The sequence below is a fragment of the Anopheles ziemanni genome, chromosome 3 (assembly GCF_943734765.1).
Source record: "Anopheles ziemanni chromosome 3, idAnoZiCoDA_A2_x.2, whole genome shotgun sequence".
Classification (NCBI taxonomy): domain Eukaryota; kingdom Metazoa; phylum Arthropoda; class Insecta; order Diptera; family Culicidae; genus Anopheles; species Anopheles ziemanni.
In genome coordinates this window covers 92,499,085-92,517,276 of record NC_080706.1, presented here as the reverse complement: position 1 = coordinate 92,517,276, position 18,192 = coordinate 92,499,085, and the positions used below count along the sequence as shown (strand labels likewise).

At 47.9% G+C, this 18,192-nt stretch overlaps 2 protein-coding genes across 2 annotated transcripts in view; both read left to right on the top strand.

The window, feature by feature from the left end:
- The window catches only part of LOC131285841 (uncharacterized), a 59,524-nt gene extending 56,132 nt beyond the window's left edge, over window positions 1-3,392 (top strand). Inside the window, exon 8 of the mRNA XM_058314695.1 lies at window positions 58-3,392. Within this exon, the coding sequence (XP_058170678.1) occupies window positions 58-3,392 (3,335 nt within the window). The remainder of the gene's footprint in view (window positions 1-57) is intronic.
- Window positions 3,393-5,029: 1,637 nt separating this feature from the next.
- Window positions 5,030-6,439, top strand: LOC131285840 (lectizyme-like). The gene is made up of 4 exons (XM_058314694.1): window positions 5,030-5,093; window positions 5,156-5,514; window positions 5,611-5,835; window positions 6,422-6,439. Exons 1-4 carry the CDS (start codon window positions 5,030-5,032, stop codon window positions 6,437-6,439), a joined length of 666 nt encoding a protein of 221 aa, XP_058170677.1.
- Window positions 6,440-18,192: the final 11,753 nt, after the last annotated feature.

The window sequence follows — 18,192 nt, the reverse complement described above, 5'->3', positions numbered from 1 at the left end:
TCTAAAAACGGGTGACCTTACCGTATTTTAACATCATTCTTTCCTTTCCCTTCACAGTGAGCCTCTATGCGGTATACGCCAAGGTGCAGAAGATCGGTGGATACAATTCGGTCACGGATAAAGACGTCTGGAATCAGCTCCTACAAGGGACGGGAGGTGAAAACGGGGTGCTTAGTCGGAGGAAGTACGAAAAGATTGTCCTGCCATTCGAGAAGCACCTGAGGGAGCAGGCGGCCGACCAGCAGGACGTAAAACGGGAATCTACCCTGCTCCTCCTGGGTGACGAGGAGTTGGAAAGCAAACTGCGAATGCTGAAGGACGTTAAGCTGGAGAAGTACGAGCAGTTCGATGATCGGGGAAGTGGCAAGGACACCAAGCCCAGTGACGCCGGGCTGCTCGATTACTCGGTGAAGCGCGAGTTGGTCGAAAAGGATGAGTTCTTCGCCAAGAAGGACGGCAACAGTAGCCCCTCGAACGGGGTACACCTGGGAATGTCGCCGGTGTCGGTGCCATTGACGGTGATCGTGCGGCCGAACTTGGACGAGAAGGACCAGAAGTCGTCGCAAATACAGATCAATCAGCCACACACGACGATCACCGTGCATCAGACGACGATCCATCCGCAGAACAGTGGAAACCATCATCATCAGGCGACCAGCAATCATCACCATCACCACCATCACCATCATCATCAGCATATGCAGATCAGTGGACAGAGCCCGCAGCACATCACGAATCAGATACAGATTACCAACCAGATCCAGATCCAGCAGATCACGGTTCAGTCGAGTGAAGCGAAGAACGGTGGCTCGGGTGGAGGTCCCACCGGGGGATCGGCCTGTGGTAGCCCCGGGGAAGCATCCGGAGGGCAGTTTAAGTACAGCTTCAAGCAGGATAAATCGGGCCAGGAGCTAAACATCGAACCGGTGGCGACGGCACCCAAATCAGTCACTTCATCCTCCACGCCGGTTGGTTCACCCTCGGAAGGTAGCCACACATCCTCGCTTAGCCTTTTCCCCCTCAACCGGCAGGGTACGGATCCGGACCTTACGATCAAGGAGGTGTCCGTGTGTCCAACCAGTGGGACACTTTCGATCACTTCCAGCGCGTGCATTCCCTCGTCGGCATCCGGGTTGAATACGCCCTCGAAGACGAGCTCGTTGCGGCACGTCCGCATGAAGAACGATCGCAAGGGAAGCCAATCGAATCCTGGCGGTGGATTGCTAATGGATGGTTCATCGGCGGGCGGAGGGTTTGGGATGGGTGCTAGTCAGAAGGAAAACATTCCGCTACTCGGAACCGGTTCGACCAGCCTTTTCGGTGGTCAAAGTCTGACGACGATCACTCCGATTCCGGCGAACATGACCGGTTCGGGGTACCTCGGATCGGTTTCCGACGTCGGTGGAACCGGTGGCCATCATCATAACGCGGGTTCGAAGCACGGAACCTCTGGTGGTGGAGCGCCTCAACCGACGGAAGTGATCGATCTGGTGGACAGTGATAACGAAAGCGATTCGGCACCAGGATCGGGTGGAAACGGAGGGCGTAAGCAAGCGGGACAAGCAATGCGCCCAATCCCTTCACTCCTTCCACCGATGAAGAAGCGCAAATTGGACATCCTTCGGGAGGGTGGCCTCGAAGTGACGCCCATTTCGAATGGTTCCAGCATTTTCTCGTCGCTCGTGCAGAAGAACGCTTCGTCGACGCCGACGTCCCGCCCCGCACCGAACCCGATGCGTATCAACATAACGGCTGAGCTGAACACCCCCGGTGCACCCCACCACCGTGCTCCGGACGGGGGGAAAAGTGGCCGCGAGCCACGTAAGTGCATTCCGACGCCGCTCGAGTTCCAGACGCACTGCATGTACACACGCACCGGGAAAGTGTTTGGCGATCCGAAGGAACTGGTACCACCGCGAGCTCCCGCACCGGCCCCAGACCTCCTCGATCTTACCGGACCGAAACCGATGGGTGCTGCCGTGACCAATCTGTCCACTAAAGGTCCTCCCACGACGATGGACTTTTCGGCCGGAAGTTCCCGCATGAACAACAATCGACAGCAGGCGGGAGTTGGGTCGGCCGGTTCCCGGACCGCACCGAGTTTGCAGATAACGCTCGTCCCTGGACCGACGAACAATCCGTTGCCAGCACCCCACGGTGGTCTTCCGCCCATGATGACACCGTTGAACATTCCCGTCCCAGTACCGAGCAGCCAGCAGGCATTGGCGGGCTCTTCCGCTTCGCTTCCTGCCGGCGCGATGGGACACAAGAAGCAGAAACCTTACGAAATAGTGCCATTGCGGGATGGAGCCGCGCTCGGGCAAGGTGGAGTGATGAAGGAACCGAGTCCAAAGGTAACCATCGGTCCATCGTCCGGCTCGTCCGGTTCGTCTACCTCGACCAACGGGACGATACCACCTGGTCAGCAGCTTGGCCTCGCGCCCGGTGCTTCTCCAAACGCCCTTCTCGAAACGCTTGCGAACCTTCAGCGAGCGAATCCGGTTCTGGTAGCGAACATTCTCTCCTCATCGGGCCTCTCGAAGTCATCCATCCCGGGACTAACGCAACTCCTCGGTACGTTCGGTGAGTCGGCGTTGGTGCCACCGAAACCTAAAACTCCCCGGCGGCGCTCGAACTCCCAGGCACAGGCTAACGCAGCGGCAGCGGCATCAGTGGCGGTGGGTGGTACTCCTCCCGTTGCGGGAGGAAGTAGGCCACCATCGACCAACAACAACAACAACCTTCCACCTTCGCCCTTCTCCGTGCCACCCGGGGTTCCAATGCCCGGCGGCTTGAGTGTTCTTCCACCGTCCGTCCTGCAGGGACCTCCGCCAGCCGGATCCCCGCAGCATCCACCGCAAGCCGACTCACCGACCGCCTCCTACCCGCTGGACCAGCAGATTAAACTGCTCCAGCAAGTCCAACTGCAGCAGCAGCAAAAGTACCTCCAGCAAAAAGCCTCCGAGGAGCAGCAAAAGCTTCACCTGCTCGCCCAATTCCAGCAACAGCAGCAACAACAACAACAGCAGCAGAAGCCACCGAGTCAGGTCTCACCGGCGGCATCCCCGTCAACGGTTGGATCACCGCATACGGCGGCCGGAACGCCACCCCTGTCGCATCCCTCGCCACCGACGCTTCCGACGATGCCACCGCTCCCACCGCAGGTACAAGTTCCTCGGCTTCCCGTCGTGCCACCACCGTCGGCAGCGGCCGCCGCGGCCGCACTCTTTTCCGCCGGACTGCCACCGGGTGCGGCCGCCGGAGGCTTCCCACCCTTCGATCCGATCTACCTGCAGCTGTACGCGGCCAACTCGGGCCTCTACCTGCCACCGGAGCAGCTGTTGCAGCTCTACAAGACTCTCCCTCAAAGCATTCCTATCAGCAAGAGCTAGTCGGCTAGCAGTGGGTGTTAGCGGGAGGAGGAGGAGGAGTACAGGGAACACCACCCGAGGTGGCTTGAGTGATAAAAGAAACCACCAGATTGGCAGCCGTTAGGAAGGGAGTTCGAAAGTCATGCGTTTGATTGTCCTCTTCATCCAATCCGAGCGTTAGTGTTCCTTAGACAAGTTTAGCAAATCAATCGATCTTTCTCGTTTCATCCTCTTCTTTCAGCTTTTTTTAAAGCTTTTCCATTTTTCAAATAGAGGCAAAACAGGATTGCCTATGTTAAATGATTTCAGTTGGAAAGGAAACAAGATCCTGTTTTTTTTTGTACGAATCGATCGGATGAAAGTAAAACAAGTGTATTTAAAACAAAAAAGGGAAAGTGAAAATCCAGGGAAGTGCAAAAAGCCGAACGTTTTCGTTTCTCGTTCAGTTTGTACATAGTGTAATTATAAACAACGCAAACATCGGTAGACAGTAATACGATAGGATCTAGTGGATGAGAGAGTAAGCTAGGAAAGGAAAACAAAAAAAACGATAAGCGATAGAACGGTAGCGTGTAAGCAGTAGTTTGCTAAGTCAGGGAATTCCAGTTCTAGGTCCACCCACGTTGTAGACACGAGCAGCAGAGCCAACATTCGACTAAGGGTAAAATGATTGAATAATGAAATTGTAAAGCAAAATTGACAACCGAAGTAAACAACAACAAAACAGCATTAAAAAGAAAAACATGAGTGTGCGTTTTTTGTGTATGAACTTAGCTAAAACATATGTTACTGTGCAAGGGGCAATGGATAGATATGGTGTGTAGAAGCTGCTTTCAAATAAAACAACAAAAAAACAAGGTATAAACATAAAAAAACAAATTGAGAAAACAACAAAATAACATAACAAACTTAAGCAAATTGAAACATAAAACGAAAGGAAATAAAACCAACGCGACATCGGTGAAAGTGAGCGTAAAAGAGCCAAGAGTATACAACAGAGGTTCGTAACCGATTCCGCTTTGTAATAATAGGGTGGATTATCTATTTGTCATATTGTACGAGTAGAATGATGCCACAATGATATTACTAATAGGTCCCAGAACCATACTGATCAAGCCTATCCCTTACCCGTGTTCCCTTTCACTTTCTTTCACACTTCTCTAATGCCCTTTGGGAGGGGGAAGGGAACAGAACCATCTTTGTCTCTCAATCGCTAAACTAACTATTTTCATTGTGTGCGAAGAAACAACAGGAAAGAAATTGGAAGAGAAGGAGAAAACTTGCAATTGAAAAAAGGGAAGAAAAGTCGCGATGTGTCGTACAATAAGGTCGAAAACAGTGAGAAAAATGGAATAAGGAAGGTGATGAGAACACACGGATGTGGATGCAATGAGGGAGTGGACGTTCTAGAAATGGTTGGCCGGAAATGGTACTAGCACAAGTTAAACGTACGCCAATCCGTATCGTCAATAAAAGTAAACGAGCAAAAGCATAACAAGGTGTAATGATGTTTTGGATGGGAAGTGTAAACTATAGAATGCGCATTGAGAAAAAGAGGCTAAATCTAATTATTGATAAATTATGCGGTTAATTAAAAGTTAATTATGGTACAAGGTATTATAAAGGGGTTGGAATAGGGTTCTTGGGTGGAGTACAGTATGACCTTAACCTTCATCGTGTTGGCGCTTGTTATAGGGCGCTTCTATTTTACCGAGTGTATAAGTAAGATCTTACCTTTTTGTGTGATGTTAGAATCATCTGTTCAATCTGCCGCTTCGTTCTAGAATTTGATCCCGAAGTGGATGTCGGTGGTGATGCGCAGGAAAACGAGTTTCCGTTCATGGTGCAGCTGCAACGGTTTTGGGTCGTCAGCTATCTCCAACAGTGCGGCGGTTCTCTCATCACGCCAAGCTGGATCCTCACGGCGGCTCACTGCAACGATCATCAACCCAAGTTGCAAGTCTTGGCGGGCACAAGAGTGCGCAACGATCGCACCAACGGCCAACTGAGGGCTGTGGTTCGGTTCATCCCCCACGAGCGGTACGTCCTGGACGGGAAAACACACCCCTACGATATAGCGCTGGCACTGGTGGAAACCCCCTTCCAAGTGGACGGTGTTACGGTGGCCACCGTTGAGCTTTGGGTAAGCGTTCGAACGGATTTATCCGAGCCGAGCGTGCTGGTCGTCATGGGGTATGGGAAAATCGATGAAAACGACACCCAACCCGATTTTCTGCAGTTCGTCGGGGTTCACTTTCGTCCGCCGAAGGAGTGTGACGATGATCCGGCACCGGTTGGAACGGTCTGTGTCGGAAGCCCGGGAACGACCGCCTGCCAGGGTGATTCCGGAGGACCGGTCGTTGGCTTGGGGGAGGATGGCATCCCGCGGCAGATAGGGGTAGTTTCGTCCGGATCGGACACTTGTGGGGCTAAACCGATCACCTGCACCGATGTGACCGCATACGTAGGTTGGATAAACAGAACGATTTCGAATGCCAGCGAACATCTTCCTCTACGATAAACTCTAGTAAGTTTCTCATCAAACTAAATTGTAACGAAAACCAAAAACAACCAATTGAAAAGACTTGCATATTATTTTAATTATGTTTTTTAATTCGTAACCATTCTTCTCGTCTTCCTTTAACACATGATTTTTTCTTATTGATTATTTTTGTAACAATATAAAAGCTCCATTTCAGTGCCTTTTAAAATGATTAACAATTCGACAGGAGTTAGAAGGAACAAAAACTAACATAGAATATTAAGGAAAAACATTATATTTATCCAGAGTAGAGTAAACTGTACGTAAATGCGCCAACGTTTCGATTATTTAATTGACCCCTAATGAAACAATTTTCCAGTAGTATAGGGTGCCAGAATAAACTTTTCCGATTCTGATTGTTCGCTTGCTGCGGCAAATATAAACCCACAACGTGTGGAAAAGCATTTAACTACATTTAACTGGAACCAATTTCGATCTGTTGTCTGAGTTTATTATTGTTTCAAGTGAACGCAACAAACCTATTTACTGTTTGCTGCTTTTTGCACAGGTTTGTTGTTGCAATTGAAAATTTGTCAACAAAAAAAAAAAGAGAAGCATACTTTGATTGAGGTATCGTGGTCGAGTGTTGATTGGCTGCGGTTCGTTTGCATGGGAACGGGAAATGGCCAACTACGGATTGATGGATTTTCCACCAAAAAATAAATGAACGGACCGGGAGACAGAACGCAAGGTGATAAAGACAAATAGAGAGCTGTTGTTTGGTGGTAACCACAATTTGTGCGTGTTTGTCCAGCTGGTAGTTTTTGCCCTTCAGATGAACGAATACCGCGGAGGGCTCGTCGTGTGCTTCTGTGACTGTGAATTGGAATTTCCCTGACCGTCCGCTGGGTCCAGTTTGATTCCCGCCGGCGGTCCTCCCGTCGACGCCATCTTCGTTGTGCCATTCTGTGAACGAAGGGGCATTTGTTAATTAGGTTAATTACTATTTCAACCATTTGCTTCCTTACCTGACCGTAGGTGGCGTAAAGTGTGTCCTGTTTTGCCATCGTTTCGCCGTTTGCCTTCTGAACCGCCGCCGGTTGGTGGACCCGTGTTAGGGCGAACTTTTGCTGCTCGTACGTACGGCGCATCGCCAGGGCTCGGTTGCGCTGCCAGCGGAAGTAAGCGAACGTGGCCAGACCGATCAGGACAAGGGTCGCGAGGAGAATCAGCAGGATCAGGTTGTTGTTGGCGGTGAGGACAAACACGGGAACGCAGCCGATTAGTAGCAGAAGAATTATGGCCAGTGCGAACAGGATGCCAGCCTTGTAGCAGCCATAGTGTTTCTCTACAAATCGAACAAGAAGTAGGGTTATGTTAGATCTATGTTGATTGTGAAGTTGTAATATTTCTTTCTTAATTCTTAAACAAACAAAATAGTGCAGATGTGACAGTCAGGAGTTAATGTTAGAAGTTTTTATTCAGTTGAGGTACGTTTCAATATCCGATAAACTTTATACCTTATTCTAGACTAAGTACTATCCTCGAATTGAGGTGTTGATGTACGATTCCTTTCATTTTTCCGTATTTCATTTAGCCACGTTTGCAAATCGCCAAGTGCTCGGAGCACTTTCTTTCGATCGCGAAGCTCTTTCGTTTCTAAAACCTTCCTCAGTGCGTCGATGAAGTACTGTTGATCGAGTTCCCCGGAAGATATGTAGCTCTGTTTGATCGCCTCGGCCATTTGGGTTCTCTCTTGTTGCGTAAACTCGTCCGTCAGTCCCTCCACGTCTGCCAGCTCTTCGATAAGTGCCAGGAAATTGTCGAGCTCGTTGTCGATCACTTTGGTGATGTTTTTCAAATCCGCATCCTCATACTCGGCGTCCTGAAGGAAAGAGGTATGTTGGGTTAGAAGGGTTCTTTTTAATTCAGATAATTTGCAACTCACCTCCCGATCGCCAATTGGACGATGTAGCAGGGTGTTGTCCTTCTCGTCGTCGTTCCTTAACGTTGGCTGAAAATACTCCATTCTTCCAAGATCCTCGTTACTCGAATCTGGTTCCATAACATCGGCCCACTGGATCGTGTTAGGCGCACTCTCCACTCCATGGACATGGGTGTACGTTTCCTCCAAGTGATCTCCTTCCAAATCTTTTACAGCTTGTCGAAGCGCCCGCCATTCCCGCTGCATATCCAACGTTAGTGCAGCAAGGAATTCATCCTTATTGTCAAGTGGGAGAATGCCACTCGCCTTTTTGAGGCTTAACACCTTCCGCAGCGTACGAATCAGCAAGGGATAGAGAATCCGGTCATCGTTTGCCAGTTGTGTCTGCAGTTGGTCCGGTGCAGTTCCCTCGGCCCCTATAAGGAATATCTCAAGGAAAGCTCTCTCCTTTCTCAGAACCTTCTCCAATCGCTCGACGACTTCTTTTTCCGTTATGCGTTCGATGACTTCGTTTAGGAGGACACTTCCTCGGCTCTTGGGAACACGGTAAGCTTTCAGCACTTTCACGAGGTAGTAAAACTCTAGCAGCACTTTCTGTTCTTCGTTGTGCTGGCCGAACAGTCGAACATCGTTCAGCCAATCACGTTCACTCGGTTCGAAGGGTTCTATTGGGTCTTCAAGATTATCGCGAGATATAAGATTTCCTTCAATTAGGACAACATTCCAAGCGAGGTAGAGAAAAACTACCCAAGTATATTTCATTTCGAAGACTTCACAAACTCTGAGTACCGCGGTCCTTCAAGTAAGAGCAAGGACTGACCTGTAGGATTAGACTTGGAGGTTCTTTTTATAAGCAAAACCCGTGGAACTGAGATCTTCAGGTAACACTAAATCAGGGTTTTACCCCTTCTTTACGAAGGAACAATAAACATTCAAAGAAAATAAATACTTTGAAAGTATCCGGTGGCAAAACCCTAACTTCTCCGATCATAATTTTTGTATTTGTAATGAAATCATTACTGTCTTTCTTCATCTTCTTCCACTAACTAAGACCCGTAAAAAGGACTTATTTTATTGATTTATTTCTTTATGTTTTACTGTACAATTGTTTGGCATGTCATTGGAAATGCAAAAATCTGAATGTTCCCTACATAAAGGCGCGATTTACGAGGGCTCCGACCCATTTCCAGAAATTTCGCTTCACTTCGGGAAACTCCTCCAGGCGCTTCCGGTGCACCGACTGGTCTGTGGTAGTGGCAACGTTTACTTTTTTAAATCTCGTCCTTCATCGTCGTCCATCGGGTCATCCGCTTCGTCATCGGGTGGGCTCGTCGAGCTGCCGTAGACTCGAGCAAAGTAATCGTCCTCGGCATCCTGCCTTCCCAATGCCAGCTGCGATTGGAGAACCTCCAGTGCGCCGAGGAGATTGACTCGCCCCTGCACGAGATCCTTCAGGTTGAGCAGCTTCGAGAGCGCTCTAATGAAAACGGCCTGATCGAGCACACCCGTCGGGGTCGTGGCGGTGTCGTCAGCCCGTGCGTCCTCCTGTATCCATCCCACCATACGCGTCCGATCGTAGGGGTCGAACTGCTGCGCCACACCGTTCACTCCGGACAGCTGCTCGACGACTAGCAGGAACTCGTCCAGCTCCTTGGCGATCCGTCGCCTCCTTTCCATCTCGATTTCGATCTCAAGATTTACAGTCGGTGGGCGGGCGGCTTGAGGACTTTGCGCGACCTTCGTAGTCTGTTGGATGATAATTACAGGTGCGGGAGGAGGAGCAAGCGGAGGAGCTGTAGGCCGTCGTCTATGCGGTCTCACCCGTCGTTCCTCGTCCTCTTCGGATCCTTCCAAGAGTGGTTCGGTATCTTTTAATTCTGCAACCTCAGCATCATCCGGAAAAGATTTAGGTGCGTCCGTAGCGATTTCGTCGAGTGCCTTCGGAGAATCAGAGTCATCGGGGAGTTCTTCCTCTACTCCGATGAATTGTGCCACTTCGTCAGGCATTTCTTCATTCGGTTCTGCAACCGATTCAGCCGACTTTTCCTCATCTAGCTTCGGTTCTTCCTCAACGTTGGAACGGAAATCAAAAGCAACAGGAACATCAACTAAGGTTTCAGCTACATCATGAGGAATTTTGTCAGATTTCGTTACTGTGGTCACAACTTCCATAATCGGTTGTTCGTTTTCTAGATCGTCTAGATCAACTTCATGTTGCTCGGTTTTTACACTTGTATCAACGACAGATACAAATGCCTCCTTGTCTGCAAACTTGTCCTCCGTCACGACGACATGTTCTTCCTTTAAGACTGCAACCTCCGGGTGTACACTTTCAATTACATTTTCATCTGTCGCTTCGCTGCCGGCTGGAATTCTAATGTCGATGGACTCCTGATGATCTTCAGAGTTCGGATGTTGTTCCCATGCGTTGTTAATAACCGGTTTCAGGAGATCCATGACTTGATCCACCGATTCTTGGGATGTGACCACTTGCACTGGTGGACTATGCGTGTGTACCACTTCACTTTCCACCACATACGCCGGTCCTTTCAAGTCTTCTACAACACGAAGCTCTTCCAAACTGTTCGTGGCTTTCCGAAGGTCTTGCCAATAGTTCTGCATATCCAAGAGGAGAGTACCAAGGAAATCATCCTTATCCGCAAGCTGTAGCTTTCCGCCAGCCTTCTTCAAATTAAGCACCTTGCGCAGCGTACGGATCACAACCGGATAGAGCAACCGTACATCGTTGGCTAGCTGCACCTGAAGAGGCCCCGGTACGGTCCCTTCCTCACCGATGCGGGCAACCAGCTCGAAACCTTTCTCCCTCGAAAGCTCCCGAGCCATCTCCTCCAGCAGCTCTTTGTCCGTGATGCGCTCGATCGCACTGTTCAACGCTTCACTTCCCCAGCTCTCCGGCTTTCGATAGGCTTTTAGTACTTTCGCCAGAAAGAACAGCTCCAACAGCACCGCCTTCTCTTCTTTCAACCGGCTGAGGATGGCCCGGGACTCGTCTGCTGGTTCCGCCTGTTCCACATGATACCAACTGTTCTTCTGAAGGTCACTTTCACTCGAGTCGATCGGTTTAATTTCTACGTAACGTTTGTGTCTCGAAAGGACGAACCCATCGAGGGTGGAGCTGAAGAACAAACACCAGAGGAGAAGGGACCGTACTTTTCTACTCATTTTGCCGGTTCTTTGGCGAAACCTGCACACGCCGCCTACTGATGGAGGACTGTTTTGGATGTTGTGTTTAGTGGAGTGTTTTATACAGACGGAGATGTCAAAAAAATCCTGAGAGATCCGCTACCTTAAGGTAGGGAAAGAACTTGCCTTCTCTTAAAATAGTTCTCAATATGAGAAAAGGATTCAGGTATGTTTTTCGGAACATGTGCCTTACCCTTTAAGGATTTTTTAAAGGCTGATAGTAATATTTTTACCTTCTTCAGGTACGCTTCGTAGGCTAATTAAGGTAGTATCTAATGTCTCTTCTGGGAATTGTTCCTTGCCATGTCGTAATAGGCCATTACCGAATGGTCAAAATTTTCATTTTCGGTACCCCGTACCTGTGACCCCGATCCGTCCTTCCATCGTCGTCGACGTCGTCCTGTCGAGTGAAAAATGGCTGCCCGGATCCACCCCCTGCCCCAGCCCGGCACATTCGGAGACTAATTAAAACCTATATTTTCTGCTGACCGAAGCTCGGGAATGGGTTCCGGGGTAGAAAGCGAAACGAGCATGTGACCTGAACTGTAATCATTTGAGGACCAAATTACAGGACGTTTTTCCCACGAAACCCAACGTTTCGGCCACGTTTGTGTGCACCTTTCGTTGCTATCTTCTCGATGTCTTCCGGTCACCAACTGGTTGCTATCGTTAGCTCACGCTCGCCATTTTTTCCCGGTGTTCCGATCGGGATGCCGGTCGCTTTCCATTCTAACTTGCGCTCGGAAAGGACGAAATTTATTCTTTTCAATATCTCCCTCGGAATAGGGGGGGAAGGAAAAAAGTAATCCGAGACCAAGCCGTCGTCAACGGTGGAGCGGTGGCATTCATTTTGGTACGGATTTTGTAACAAGTTTCGACAAATGTTTTCACCACCGTTTCCCGGAAGGCTCGGAACTGAAACACGTGTTGAAAGGACATGGAAGAAAGGACCTTCCGAATCGCTATCGAACCGGCCAGCTCCGCAGGCAAAAGTTCGCCCCGTTCGGTCGTTAGTTTGTTGCACCAAACCCCGCTTTCGGGTGGAAAGCATGGGGCGAACTTTTAATTACAATCCAACTCACAAGCGAGACCGAACGACAAAGGGAGTTTCGAAACCCGAATCCGCCGCCGGAGAAGTTCCCAAAAGGATGCCCATTGTCGCCAGTTGTGTCCAGCGGTGCGCGATAGAACTTGGACCTGTGCAGTAATAAGGACAGGACACGACAACGAGACGTAAGGCCGAACAATCGAGACTGTGTGAGACTCTGTCTGGGACAAGTCAAAGGATAATCAAAAGATTAATTTGCCTGGACAAAAAAATCGACCAGCAACGGCTAGGAGGAAAAATCCACACAACGGAGTGTCCGCCCCGGGGAGCTGGACGTACCTTCTGCTGGCCATCCCTTCGCCAAGGGCTCGTTTGACGCTGAAATTGGCTCGTCAAAGCGGGCAACAACGTGTCTTTCGGGCATGCGGCGGAACAATTTGGAACACATTTCATCGTCTCGCGTCGGATTTCGGGGCGACGTGAATGTTGATGACGTACAGCTGTTGCCCGTTTGGCTCCGGGGCTGGCATCTTCAGCATCGTCTCGTCACTCGGTAACTCCGGGATCGACCGACTAATTAGCGCCAGAGGGTGAGACAATTTGCTGGACGTGTTGAAGGGTGTGAAAATTGATGGCAAACGGTCGGTCGGAGGCTGTGGCGCAAAAAAGTTTTCCTTCGAGACAAATGTCTTCACCGAAGGGGCCAACCTTATCGGGTGTTATACGTGTTTGTTTAAGCAAGTACAGTGGTTAATTGAGGAGTATTGTAACAATTGTCTGCATGTAACCTTTTTTAGGATTAAATGTTTATAAATAGCCTTTGCTTTTAGTAAAGAAGGGAAAACACAAATCTATAAACTTGTTGCTTACATTGTAATGTATTCGTTCCGATAGCATCGAATCTTTATTGTTTGTTTTTTTCTTTTTTAGTTACTTGTGGGTTTCATGTTTAAAATTGACTAATCAAATCCGTGGACTTATTGATTTAATTTGTAATATTTGTAAGTCCTCTAAAACTTTTTCATTTTTATATTAGCTTCAAAGTGTGTACATGAAATATTTCTTAAAATACACTTCCTAATTTTGTACTATTTCCCTTGGTTCTGATCACGTTTTATTATGAATAAAAGATTGAGCATTTATTAAAATATTCATCAATATTTGACCGTGTCATAGCATTTTGTTTTTCATAAATTTTATTTGATTCTTCAAATCACAAATAAGAACCAAACAAAAACAAATTATCTCCATTACGAATCGGTTATCTTCAAACAACTGAAAAAGTTTTATCAAATTCTAAATAAGTAAAATATTCTCTTCTTTCAATATATTATATTTTCATATTAGAAATACATATTGTTTGATCAACATATTTTTTCACTTAAAAAAATGCAAAACAGGAGCACCGAAGTCAATATTTTGCTCAGAAAATTGACTTCCTCAAATGAACAGATAAAAGCCATATTGGATCAATCAGAAACGGGGACCAAACTCGTCCCACGAACTACTAGGGGAAAAGGTGCAGCTTGCCTTCGAGCGATGAAAACGGCAGCATAATTCCAATTGCATGCTCGCTTCACCCAAACCCCACCAACGATCATCGTGGTGCAATGTCGCGAATTTGCATTCACATTCCCTCCCCACCACACCACCCCAATCGCGATTGTTATCTCACCGCGTCGAGCGACAAGTCGAAGAAAATCGTCATCATAACCCCGTGGCCCTTCATCTCCCGGTCGGTCGGTGAGAGTAAACTGTTGTTTGTTGTCCGTCGGCGGAAGGCCTGGTACCGCTTCCGACCGCGCTGTCGCTGACCGACATTCGGGCCACCCGGGAACCGGTATTAATTTCGCCGCATGTGCAACACATGCTCATCCCGCTCCCGAGCCTCAAGCCTCAACAGTTGAGGTCCGGACTAAGGGCCACTGTGTCGCCTTGACTTGTAAATTCCCGCGGCCTAACACCTTGCAGGCGGAAATATCCATCGGCCTGGGCGACATGCGACTGTTCGTTGTTGTTGTTACCGCGGTGACGTACTACCCTCCCCCTTCGGCCATCCCACGAACCAGATGCAATCTAAATCGTTTCGGTCTAGATTCGACCACCGTGCGCCACAACAGCCGGCAACGTTTCGAGAGCTCATTCTCAGGAACATTCGGAACGGCCCTCGGCGGTTCGAGCGGAATTTATTGGATAACGAGTATCGGGACCGTGGAGTAGTGTTGGCTTGGGTTTAACAAGTTTCTAATCAGCCTGCGGTGAATGGAGGAGGTCGGGTGAAAGTGAGTGGCGGTGGCCATTGCTTTTCGTGATCCACCCTGAGGCACAAAAAGTGCTTAGAGTAGAATATTTTAGCGAGAATGCAAGCAGCAAAATATTGTAATTTAGCTTTTACAAAATCTTAAACAAAAATACCAAGCGAGAAATACCTGAAGCTAATTTAACCATTTATTTATAGCAGAATGTTATAATCTGCTAACCCAACGCGAGCTACAAAGAAAGAATAAATCAATTCTAAGAACCACACAACAAAGTTAGGAAAGCCAACAAACTGGAGATTTCAGAACATAACATGTCAGAACACGTTCAAAAATAATATGTTACACCAATTAAAGCAAAGCAAAAGAAGGCTAAACACAACATTGAAACAAATAACGAAATAACTAAATTCGAATTGAAACATAGCAGCCCAGATCAAGTATTAGCGAACGCGTAACATAAACATACGACCACCCACTTACAACAAATAACCAAAGCACAATAGGTTGACCAAAACTAACAACAGTTTATATAAAATGTAATAAATAGGTCACAAAACAAGTATAAATAAACTGACCAGACCGAACATGATATTCAGTTGGCCAGTCACAATTCAATAGTTGACCGGCCACGGTTCATCAATCGGCTGGTCATCAATCAAATCAGTTAGTGTTCAGTGTTTGAGAAGTTATCCCATATTCAATAAAATGAAAATTACAAATTAAAATACAAGTTAGGTAAAACGTGTAAAGTGACGAGAAATCAAGCAACTATTTGAAACCCGTTTTGATCGAAGTAACCAGCAACTGATTACGGCGCATTTCTCCATGCCAACAAAAGGGAAACAAATGCTTCCTTGATTACAACTGACATACACTTGCGGTGAGTTGAAGTCATCGATGAGGATCAAATTTGCTGTTTTCCGTCAAACGCTCCCGGAGTTGGTGCCGTTCAGCGACTTCTTACATCTACTTCCCCCCCGTCCGATTGTCACTTTGGAAAGACGATTAGCGTACCTGTTACGTGGGAGCTATCGCTTCCGCTTCCGCCGTCCGGTGCGCTGCCGAAGGAAAGGCAGGACGTCGAACAGGGCATATTGAGGGATGTTGGCTGCTGGTAACTATGCCTAACTCGATGGCGCCGTTTGCTGGACACTGTAGTCGTTCCGTGTTCACTGGCAAACCTCCGAGCTCCGTGAGGGAATGGAACCAGAATTGTTGACGGTAGTGAACCTATCAGACCGTTCGTGCTGTTGATGTTCTCAATACGATTAGGTGGCACGTTTCACGGTTCTTGGTTCTACACCGGGACACTGGCCGAGTACGTGCCTACCGGAGCGGTGATAGAGAATCCAGTTCGAACCGGCGTTGGGTTCGTCTGCGTGGCCGTTAAATGCTTGCTTCCGAACGTGTCGGCATTGTTGTAGCCCCACCGTAGGAAAGTCCAATTAGTCTTACTCTAGGCGCTTGACCATCGGGCACTCACATCGTACGGACACTTTCCACACGCGAAACAAGTCGACATCTGGACAAAATGCACAGTACAGCAGTGTGTTCAGCCTCGGACCACCCGGACGAGCTGCTAATTAGACGCTTCCCGGGGGCAGACGTCGTCGGAACACAATGGAGTCACACTGTGTCACTCGCCTGTCACCCGACAGTCACCATGGTTACACCTTTATACTCACACAAACAACCCGAAAACTTTGCCAACGTCGACTGCGGCAGTGCCACGATTCTTTCACTTCTTCGCGTTGCGTCGCAAGCAACAGGAAATTTTAAATCCGAAATTTTGCATAAAACCTACGAGGAGTTGCAAGAAAAAGAAACTCCCAACAACGACGGAGACGGTGATGCGTGGTTTTGCGCGTGGTCGTTATCCTATTACAAACCACCTGATCGTCTGGAGACGTACACCTATCGGGTATCAACTTATTTTGCTCGATCGGGAACTTTTGTTGTGATCCATCCGTTAACCGTTACTTGCCGCGTTTCGGTGATGGTGTTGGTGGGTATATTTTTTTTTAAATTTTTGTTTCCTCAAAAAAATGGTAAAGCTTCGTATGAGACGAGTAAATCACCGAGAGGTTGTTCTTTTACACTAACTTTTGGTTTTTTTTGGGAGTTTCGGATTGAGGCCACTTGCTGGATATCTGGAACTCGTACCGTAAAAGACGAGTCTTTAAGCTGACGAATTCACGCCGACGTGCACAGTTCGCACGATCCGAGCAACCGAGTTGAACTGTCCGCGACTCCGGAGTGCCGGCGGGCTGGCGGGTCTCTCCGGGATTAGCTAATTCCCGCTGGCGCTTCCTCGCCCGAACTCGACAACGTGGTGGTCTCTCACTCTTGCCCGGCCCGGTATCCAAGACGTTGAGTCTCTTGTTTTTAAGTCTGCTGCTCCCCTTTTCTTCAATCGACGAAGAAGTGAGCTTCGCGGGAGAGAGAGAGGGAACGATCGCGATGTGAAGATCGCGCGCGAGATGGATCTGCGATCGTCACAGTTCCCCCCCATCACCCTCGCCTCATCAGCTGACAACACCAAGTGAGAGAACCGCGGGTCTACGAGCTCAGGGAGCTGAGAGTCGTCGCGATATTTGCTGAATAAGCCGCCGTTGGATGATGTGTGCTTTCTTCCTCCACTTTGATTAAACCTCGAGCCCGCTCGCGGTTGGTTTTGAGGACGTGGACAAAAATCTGTGCGCAGAACGAACGCACCAACTCGCAACTCCCAGTGGTGTGGGAAAATGGAAGAAAAGAAAGGCCGCCCATCATGTATCTCCCAGGGCGCAACGTGGGGGCACACGACTGCATTAGAGAAAAGCTAGACTGGGAGAGCTTAGAAGAAACAAAAAAGTAGGTGAGAAGATGTTGATAGACGAAATTTAAACACGTGGCGGCATCAGAAGGTTCTTTTGGAATGTTTTTCTTTTTTTCCCTGAAGGGGTCTCTCCATCTCCATGCTAAAGTCGTCAGGAAAAAAATATTTTTATCAACCATTGAACATTCGGGTTATTCGTTGACTTGTTTTGGTTAGTTGAATATTTCCTTATTTGGCAATTAAAATGTGTGGCATGATTTTTTCTCATTTTAAAAAAGCACTTACTTTATCAAAGATACACCTACCGACCATTCCCGAGTTTTAATTAGTGGGAAGAAAAAGCCCAAAATAGAGGACCATATAAAAAAAAGAAACAAACAGCTCCACCTTCCGGAGGGCAATTGCTGTGTGATAAGTAACGTTTCTCAGCCATCTTCAAGCTACTTCCCATTCTTCGGCGGGTAACGGTGTTTAAAGGTCAGTCGGTTGTTAGTTTTGTGTTTTTCTTACTTTCACGCAGCTTTCCGTTTCTCTTCGGGGTTTTGGTTTTGTTTTCGCTTCAACCAATCCATTACTTGTGCCGCGTTTGGAACGAAGACAACCGTGAGTGAGATGATATTTTTGGGGTTTACCACTCAATTTCAAATGCATATCGTACCTGTCGCAATGAGAAAAAGAATAAAAACCGCTGGTGTTCTTTTGTAACAGTTTTGTTTTATTAACCTTTGATTTTATGTTCCATTTTCTATGTTTTTCTTCTTTTCTTGCTTGGTTTTCAGCTTATGCAGTGTGGTATTCTTATATTTAATACTAAGTATAACAATTTTAGTTTGTTCGTACTGGATCGATGTTAAATGCTCGATGTTTTGTTTGAATTGCTAAGTTTTTCTTCCTTTCTAACCTTATCTCAAGTTACAATCCGTCTTGTGATACTAATTGTTGGCACATGAATTTCGGGGAACCGTCTCTCTAAACCGTTTTATTCGGTTTACATTCAAATGAGTTCGCAAGTACCTACGCTACCTTAAAAGCGAACCTAAGCTAATGTCATTTCTATATACAG

Excerpts from the sequence above, each read along its gene's own strand:
- LOC131285840 (XM_058314694.1), top strand. The coding sequence starts at position 5,030 with ATGACCTTAACCTTCATCGTGTTGGCGCTTGTTATAGGGCGCTTCTAT. Across the intron at positions 5,094-5,155 it reads CTATTTTACCGAGTGTATAA|AATTTGATCCCGAAGTGGAT; the intron begins GTAAGATCTTAC and ends GCTTCGTTCTAG. Across the intron at positions 5,515-5,610 it reads TGGCCACCGTTGAGCTTTGG|TTCGTCGGGGTTCACTTTCG; the intron begins GTAAGCGTTCGA and ends GATTTTCTGCAG.